The sequence below is a fragment of the Myotis brandtii genome, unplaced genomic scaffold, assembly GCF_000412655.1.
Source record: "Myotis brandtii unplaced genomic scaffold, ASM41265v1 scaffold232, whole genome shotgun sequence".
Lineage (NCBI taxonomy): Eukaryota > Metazoa > Chordata > Mammalia > Chiroptera > Vespertilionidae > Myotis > Myotis brandtii.
In genome coordinates this window covers 484,479-493,711 of record NW_005358729.1, presented here as the reverse complement: position 1 = coordinate 493,711, position 9,233 = coordinate 484,479, and the positions used below count along the sequence as shown (strand labels likewise).

Here is a 9,233-nt window from a genome sequence, read left to right as displayed (position 1 = left end):
CTTTCTGATGGAATCTGATAGTTCTTATAGAGTTCTTTCACTTTTTTTTTTACTCTCAAATTTCTCTTCCATCTGACTCATTTCTAGATGTCTATCTTTGATATTACAAATTCTTCCCTCCACTTAGTCTGCTTTATGTTCTAAGCTCGCTAGTTCATTCTCCGTCTCTTTTATTGAGTTCTTCAGCTACAGTATTTGTTTGGCTCTTTCTCTATAGTTGTTACCTCTTCAGTAAAATAGTCCTTTTTGTTCACTGATTTTATTTCTGAGTTTGTGAATTGCCTGAGTTCTCTTGTATCTTGTTGGGCTTTTCAGAACTGCAGTCTTGAATATTCTGACATTTAAATCACATATTTCCATGACTTTAAGTTCTTTTCTAGAGGTTTTAAGATTTTTTTTGGATTTCCTTTGTTATTTTGGTTATTCATTGTGTTTAATGGGTTAATTCTCTGCTCTTGCATTTGCATAATTGTAAACTGCTTTTAAAAAGAATTAAATGTAGAGGTATTTGTTTTCCAGTAGGTGGCGCTGAAGCAGTAGTTCTTATTTCTCTTACCTCTATTGCAGGGGTTGCCTGGATCTCTTGGGGCAGTGCCCCTAAACCAGGGGTGGGCAAACTTTTTGACTCAAGGGCCACAATGGGTTCTTAAACTGGACCGGATGGCCGGAACAAAAGCATGGATGGAGTGTTTGTGTGAACTAATATAAATTCAAAGTAAACATCATTACATAAAAGGGTACGGTCTTTTTTTTTTTTTTTAGTTTTATTCATTTCAAACGGGCCGGATCCGGCTCGCGGGCCGTAGTTTGCCCACGGCTGCTAAACTGTGCAGACCTCTCCTCGTTCCCCAGTAGCTGGGCATCCCCTCCACTACCCTGTCATCTCAGACTCAGGGAACCCCTCCCATGGATCCGCAGAGGAGGCTATGGATATTCTGTGTGCTCCGTGTGCCACTCCCTGTAGTCAGAGTGACTCCAGGTTGACTTAGCTGCTTCCACTAGGATGTACCACAGGGGACTGGGATGGTTGGGTGGGGGTAGCTAGTACCTGAATTCCAGTTCTGCTCCTCCTTATGGGCTTAGCAGCAACAATTACAAACTACTTCGCCTGGGTCCCCCCCCCCCAGTTTCAGTGCTTTTACCTTCAGCTTGCTGCCCTGTGAGCTGCAGGGGGATGGAGTGGGCCAATTTCCCATCTGTGGAATCTCGTTCAATTCTAGCAGGCTTTAGAGCACTGATATTTTTTTGCACCATTTCTCTGCCCCTGCCCCTGGGCCCAGTTCTCAGTGTTGCCAGCCACCCATCTAGTCTGTTCCGTGGAGATGCACCCCAGCTCTTTACTGCTGAGGTGTCCTCTGGGCCTGCAGGGAAGGCTGGGCTGCAGGAGGTTCCTATCTCTGTCCTCACTCCCAGCCCTGCCTCTGCTGTTCTCCCATATATGCCCCTTCTGATGTCTGTCCAACTTGTGCCTTCCATGGGAGAGACTCGGAGGTCCTATGATGCCACCAGGCTGCCGAGGTCCTTGACCACCTCTTTAATTTTGAAATATTCTTTTACCTATAGAGATGGAATGAAACTCACATGCTAATCTTCTCTATAGAGTTCAGTTTTACCATATGTACTGTCAAAGCAAGCACTATATATTTTTATTATTAGCTTTGCTAGTAAATGCGTCTGCATTTGAATCTTGAAACTGTTATCTACTGGATGGGAAATTTGGGCAAGGTATTTACTACCTCTGATCCTTTATTTTTCTTACTTCTGATTTTAAGTGAATAATTCCAGCCTTAAGAGTTGTACTGATGATTAGATTAAATGCACATACAGGTAATTGGTGCTAAGGTAGTGCTAATTTTTGTAGTTGTTGTTTCTTTATTCAAAATGATATTTTCTTAGCTTACAATGTCCTCTTGTTGCCCTAATTTTACAAGTTTTATTATTCAATGCCAAGTTCAAATGTCAGTTTTTCAAAAATGCTTATGATATACCTCAGGTATCATATCTGTAGTCATAGACTCAAATGTTCTTAATATTTTTCTCCCAGTCCAATGGCATTTTCTATCCTCATTTTATGGCTCTAGGTAATATTTCCTTCTAGGCCATGATATATAAATAAAGAGTCTGTGTTTGACCCATCTTTGCATCTTCCACAGGAACTAAGTGGTTCTCACAAATTTTTGGCACAAGATCTATAATCTTTAACTATACCTCTACCGATACCTATATCCATGTAGGTGTTTATATGTATATGCATATTTCTGCATGTATATGTCCTCCTTTGTTTTTGGCTTTCTCTTTAATATAGTGAATGTGTATGTACACAGAATGAAAATAGAATTTTCTTTCTTTAAAATCTAGGTTTTGCCCTGATTGGTTTTGCTCAGTGGATAGTGCATCGGCCCACAGACTGAAGGGTCCCAGGTTCGATTCCAGTTGCAGGGTTGTTCCCCAATAGGGGGCGTTCAGGGGGCAGTTGATCAGTGTTTCTCTCTGATCAATGTTCCTAACTCTCTATCAGTCTCCCTTCCTCTCTGTAAAAATCAATAAAAATACATTTTTAAAAAATTTAGGATTTGATTACATAAACTACTTTTAATGTAAGCTATCTGAATATAAATTATTTTCAAAAGTTTGATTACAACCAAGATTTTTTATGCTCCGATTATTCACAGTAGTTGTGAACATTTGACTGAAATAAAGCTCAGATGAGCTACAAGAAGATTAATTGACACATGGCTTTTGACAAGCAGTGTCTGTGCAATAGGCTTTCCTTTTCTGTGTTTCATTCATATACTTTGTTTAATTTTCAGATTAGAAAGCCTTATATATTTGAGTATAAATCATAACCAGCTAACCAGTATTCCTAGAGAACTTTGTTTTCTTAAGAATCTTTCTGAACTTCAACTTAACTACAATCAGATCATTTGCATACCTGAAGAGATTAAGTTCTTGAAGAGGCTCCAGAAACTTCTTCTGGCCAGAAACAACATTGAAATTTTGCCAGAGGTAAGCAAAGCATGGGACAAAATTTTCTTTGGTTGGGGAAGAAGTCTCCTTACAGCACGATTCAGGGGGATTGTAGAATGGACATGGGTAGCTGAGTGCACACCATCATTTGCTTTCCTTGTGATTAGATGGAGTCAGCTCCCAAATTCCTGTGACAAAGGATGGTTGTAACTTGTTTTATTTCACATAGTTAAGGATGCCAGGTTAGTAAATACAAATATACGATACTAACTTAAATTTGAATTTCAGATAAGCAATGAATAATTTTTAGTGTATGTTCCAAATACTGCATGGGACATAACTATATGAAAAAAATTCATTGTTTGTTTCAAATTTAAGTGAAGCTTCTATGTTTCATCTGGCAACCCTATATGCTGCACAAAATATAAGTACATGTGGTTTTTGAATATGTGCTAGATAACTTTCATTTTTTTCTTCATATCCACACTTTATCCTTTTTCAACCTACTCTGCATCTGGGAGAAGCACCAGTATCAGCTCCTACATCCTCTGGCTTCCTCTTGGACATGGCCAATTAGAGGCACTAGCAGGAGGTGAAAGGATAGGAGAATGAATATCAGATGGTGTTCCCCTGATACCCTGTCTGATGGGGTGCTATGAGTTTCCTGCACACCTTTTTGGAAAGCTATAGCTAATGTCATGTGATTCTCATATGGGCCATTACCATCTCCCCTTGGCTCCTTAGGCCTATGGTGGTAAAATAACTTCCTGCTGTTTTCCAGCTTTGGGGAACTTTGAGGTTTTAGGGAACTACATTTTGTAGTTTAGGTTTTTCTAAATCCTGTCAAACTTTTATAAATAGTGACTTTACTCAACTCACCTCAGATTTCTCTCTTTGAGAGTACTGTTTCCTGCTAGGAACCTGTCAATGGGTTTACCTTTCCTTCTTATGCAAATTAAAATTAACTTGGTAGGCAGGAATGGATGTCATGCAGTAAATTGAGAGATAACAAAAGCAGGTCAAATCCTGCCTTCATTTTTCTTTCAAGGGAATATTCTCTTTAAAAATTTGGTGTACAGTATAATGTAATATGTGGAAACATACCAAGTTATAGGCTACAAATAAGAATATTTTTTAAAAATTCTATTCTTACATTCTTTAAAAAATCCTAATTTCTATAAACAAGTAAAAATTTCTTTAAATTACAAAATAAATCTATTAAAAGTATAACTCATTTTTTTTGAGGGAAAAGCTTTAACAGCAGCAATATAATCATCGTGCTGAAGCATTATATTATTTAGTGTTTATAACACTTTATGGTGTAGCTCTTTTTATTATATCCAATTTAGAATAAGGAAAAGAGATTATGTGACTTGAACACAACTTGCAAAGATCAGAGAAGAAACTCAAATCCATGTCTCTCTAACTTAAAAGTCCTCTTTCTATCCTATATAATAAAAAAGGTAATATGCAAATTGACCCTAACAGCAGAACCTCTGGGAATGACTGGTCACTATGACACACACTGACCACCAGGGGGCAGATGCTCAATGCAGGAGCTTCCCCCTGGTGGTCAGTGCGCTCCCACAGGGGGAGCTCTGCTCAGCCACAAGCCAGGCAGATGGCTGCCAGCACAGCTGTGGTGGCGGGAGCCTCTCCCGCCTCCTCAGCAGTGCTAAGGATGTCCGCCTGCAGCTTAGGCCTGCTCCCCGCTAGCAAGTGGACATCCCCCAAGGGCTGCCGGGCTGCCAGAGGGATGTCTTACTGCCAGCTTAGGCCCAATCCCCTGGGGAGCGGGCCTAAGCCAGCAGGTGGACATCCCCTGAGGAGTCCCAGACTGCAAGAGGGCACAGGCTGGGCGGAGGGACCTCCCTGAGTGCACAAATTTTTGTGCTCCCGGCCTCTAATAATTTTATAAATCCCAAGGAGTTTAGATTTTAAAGAATTGAAATGCTAGGAAGTCCTATCCTGAATTATTATATAAAGAATGCCTATGATCATTTATGTCCTTGTACATTTAATATGATTCAGTCTATCATTATTTTGTAAATATAAGTGTTAGGTCACCGAAGGAGGAACGCATGAGGCCAGAGTGGTGAGGGATTACGAATGATCATCCGCACACCTGGTGGCTGAGCCTGGATGGCTCCAGCACCCAGTGATGGGAGTCAGTGGCTTTTAAAGGACTTTTGGAGGACTTTCTTCTGGGAGGAGACTTCTTTATGCAAACCCGGAGGGGGAGATAATGGAATGTGGTCACCACAAATGAAATGTGGTCTCAGCAAAGGGACTGTCCATAGTGAAATGACCTGAAAAGCCAGTTAGCTTGATCAAACCTAACAATAAATATTTACAAAAAATACTTGTTTTGTTTATGAAAAAATTAGGAATCATTTTCTGGTACATTATAAATTGTGTGTATATCTTCACATGTGTATGAATGTATATGTCCATCCAGTCACATTAGGCATGTAGATAGAGACCCTAACAGATTTTTCTTTACAGTATAAGGAAAGTGTTCATTTAGCACAGTGCTAAGCAAAAGGGAGATAAGAAATATATGCCAGTGGTAGAATTGTCAATTAGAGACAACTTTCTAAGATTACATCTGTTTTCCGTTTCTCAAAGATTCTTTCCATTGTAATGATAGTAATGTCTACCTACTGCTCACTATGTACTAGGCCCTTTTAAAAACATATTTTTATTGATTTCAGAGAGGGAGTGGGAGAGAGATAGAAATGATGAGAGATAATCATCAATTGGCCCCTCCCACACACCCAAAACTGGGGATCTAGCCTGCAACCGGGCTTGTGCCCCGACATGGTTCATAGGTTGATGCTTAGCCACTGAGCCACACGACTGTGTTGTATTGGGTCCTTTAGTAAGCACTTAGTAATTTATTTAATCCATGCAATAATCACTAAAGTAGGGGCTGCCATTAGCAATTCCATTTTACAAATGGAGAAATTCAAGTACAAAGAGATTAAGAAATTTACCCATAGTAAGTGTCAGAAGTGAGATTTGAACCTACAAATAGCCTAACTCTTGGCCACCATGTTATATTGCCCTGGAGTGGTCAGAGGAAATGGAAAATTCAGAGAATCTGACAATCCAGGATACAGCGATTTTCTTTGGGGAGGATGTAAAAAAGAATTGATCAGGTAATTAGGAAAGATGATCAATACCATCAAGTTCGAACTTAGAAGAAATATTTATGATTCTATGTATCGTACAGATTCTTAAAAAATCTCTCTGTTGTTTTTTTAAACAGGTATTGTGTCATCTTACAAACCTAAGAATCCTAGACATAGCTGGAAATGTCATTCAGATATTTCCAACAGGAGTAAGTAGAGTGGAGTTCTATTATAATGGAAAGACATTTTTGTTTATGCTACTGGGATTAGAACAAAATGAACAACCAGTAGAACCTGTAGTAATTGGAACCTTGAGTTATACAAATGACTCAAATACCTTTTTTTGTTCTAGAATTTCAAAACCTATTGTGGTCCTATTGTCCTTTTGTCCTTCCTTTGTGTTCTGTGCCAGCTGAAGTTGTTGGAACTAAGTGAACTATGATTGCTATCATAAATATTTTAATATATTTGTATGGTTAGTGTTTTTTGTTAGTATATACTATCTTAGGCCACTTAATACTTTTTGAAAATATTATTTTCAAGAGCATACATTTTTTAAAAATATAGTTTTATTGATTTTTAGAGGAGGGGAGAGGGATATAGAGATAGAGACATTGATTGGCTCAATTGGGGCTTTCTCCCATGCACCAAAAGGCTGCCAGTTTGATTCCTGGTCAGGGCACATCCCTGGGCTTGTGGGTGGGATTCCTTTGTAGGAGGAAGCTGATGGATGTTTTGCTATCACATCCATGTTTCTCTCTCTCCCTCTCACTTTCTCTCTCTCTAAAAGTCAATAAAAATCTTTAAAAAAAAAAAAAGCACTGTCATAGCTACAGTTAGTTGTGTTAGAAATGTATTAGTTCTATTATTACCATACTAGAGGCCCGGGGCATGAAATTTGTGCATGGGTACAGTCCCTAGGCCTGGCCTGCCATCAGGGCCATCTTCCCCAGTTGCCAGCAGCCGGCCCCACCTCCCACCGACACCCACCCCTGGTTCCCCATTCGCCATCGGGCGATTGGAGCCTGCTGGCCGGGGGAGGGACCGAGAGGTCGGCCGTTCCCACCCGCTCACCGAACCCACCCCTGCCACGGGTTGCCCTCTGTGTGTGGGGCGACTGGGGGCGGGGGCGGCCTTGGCCTGGTGCTGCCCTCATCCCCTGCCACCCACCCCCGGTTCCCTGTTCACCATCGGACGATGGGAGCCTGCCAGCCAGGGGAAGGGACCCAGAGGTGGTCAGTGCACCTCATAGTGACTGGATTAGGTCCTGCTGTTAAAATACTAATGTGGACTATAAGTCCTAAATAAAGCATTTTAAATCTAATTTTCTTGAAGATGTAGCCTCAGGAGTAAAATTTGTTACTTTGTTGTGAAATGAAGTTTTTGTTTTGTTTTGAAAGTTTCAGCATCTGAAGCTGAAGGAATTCTACTGTGAGGGAAACCCGCTGTTCCTGATGCAGCCTGTTAGTGCTGTCAAGCAGCTGGACGTCCTGAGCCTACAGGTGAAGCCTGAGTCATTCACACAGGCCTCCAAATGAAGCCCTGATTTAAGTTGTAAAGAGCTTTCTTTTAAAGCATTCTAGCCAAATCAGCAAGATTAATGCCACCTAGTCTATTGGCAGTGTGAATCCTAGACATAATCTCTTTGTCTTGCTTATAGAATCTAATGTCATCCTATCTGTTTTCCAGAGTGACTAAATTCAGAAAAATGGAAACCTTTCCCGCTCCCTTTCTGCATTCTCTCATTAGAGAGGTTTTTTTAACCATTTTCGCTGTGTCCTTGGCTGGGGAAGATAATGGTTTGTTAGTTACAAGCTGGCTGCAAACTGGCCACACTGTTTGGCCTTGTTTTAACTTCCCTGTCTCAGTTTCCCTATTCCTCCTGCCCTGGAATCCTGTAACACATGTACCTGTAAGAGGTGTCCGAAAAGGTACTATTGTCATAGCCAGTATATATACTTTATATATACTCACATTTCCAAGTAATAACTTTATATTTTGATGCTATATCTTCCAAAGTAATACATTAGCAGCAAGTAGGAGAAGAATATAAGTAATGGGTAATGTTAAGAGTTGTCAAGAGACACACCGGATGCAACACACATGTTTAGTTCCAGAAATCTTAAATGGAAAAAGTGTACTATGTGAAGTATATATACTTTATATATACTCACATTTCCAAGTAATAACTTTATATTTTGATGCTATATCTTCCAAAGTAATACATTAGCAGCAAGTAGGAGAAGAATATAAGTAATGGGTAATGTTAAGAGTTGTCAAGAGACACACCGGATGCAACACACATGTTTAGTTCCAGAAATCTTAAATGGGAAAAGTGTACTATGTGAACTGTGACCTATTTATAGGTCCCATGTATTTCAGCAAATTCTTCTACCATCTGATATTTTGGGGAGTGAATCTTGTATTAGTTTTCTGAAGCTTCATAGTGAGACTTAGACTTTAATTCTTGTAGCTAAAACTTACTCTAAAATCAACATTTTATTCAGAATCACAAGTTATGCTCTGTGTAAAGAGGTAAAGAGAGGGTGGTAATAGACACGTAACTTATCAGTCCTGGTAATACTAGTTTGAAAGGGTACTTTTTTTTTTTTTTCAGGAAGGATGACCTCAGTTATGTAACCACCCGGGAGAATGAGCTTAAGTGGGTAGAAGGTTATGCTGCTGAAGGATCAGGCATTTAAGGAACCCAAGCCGTGTAAAGGCAGCTTTCCCAGATGCCTGTGAAGTCGAAGGGACAGCGTCATAAGGAACAGGGAGACAGCAATCTATAACATTTTGTTGTTATTTTAAAAATACTTTAATTTGGGTGAATGAGTGACAGATTATATCTGTATCTATATATCTACATCTACATCTATGTAGGTATTCGCAAAGATTCATTTCAGAGCCTAAGATGGACTACTTTAATACTACTAAAAAATCTTTCACTTTGACCAGAAAAAAAAAGTTTCACAAACTAATTCAAATCCATGCAGTGTTTGTGTAACATTTATATAGGACTTCCAGGCTACTGGCACAGACACTGGGGAGGTGGGGACACTTAGTGGAGTAAATCAAATATATTTTTTGTTGTTGCTTGGCCAGTAAGGATTTATTTTTAAGTATTATATA

The 9,233-nt window shown here is 39.7% G+C and overlaps 1 protein-coding gene across 1 annotated transcript in view; it reads left to right on the top strand.

Annotated features, from left to right (window-relative positions):
- LRRC69 (leucine rich repeat containing 69) overlaps window positions 1–9,233 on the top strand; it is a 31,376-nt gene that overhangs the window by 17,669 nt on the left and 4,474 nt on the right. Inside the window, exons 6-8 of the mRNA XM_005866527.2 lie at window positions 2,811–3,006; window positions 6,239–6,310; window positions 7,502–7,603. Of these exons, the coding sequence (XP_005866589.2) occupies window positions 2,811–3,006; window positions 6,239–6,310; window positions 7,502–7,603 (370 nt within the window). The remainder of the gene's footprint in view (window positions 1–2,810; window positions 3,007–6,238; window positions 6,311–7,501; window positions 7,604–9,233) is intronic.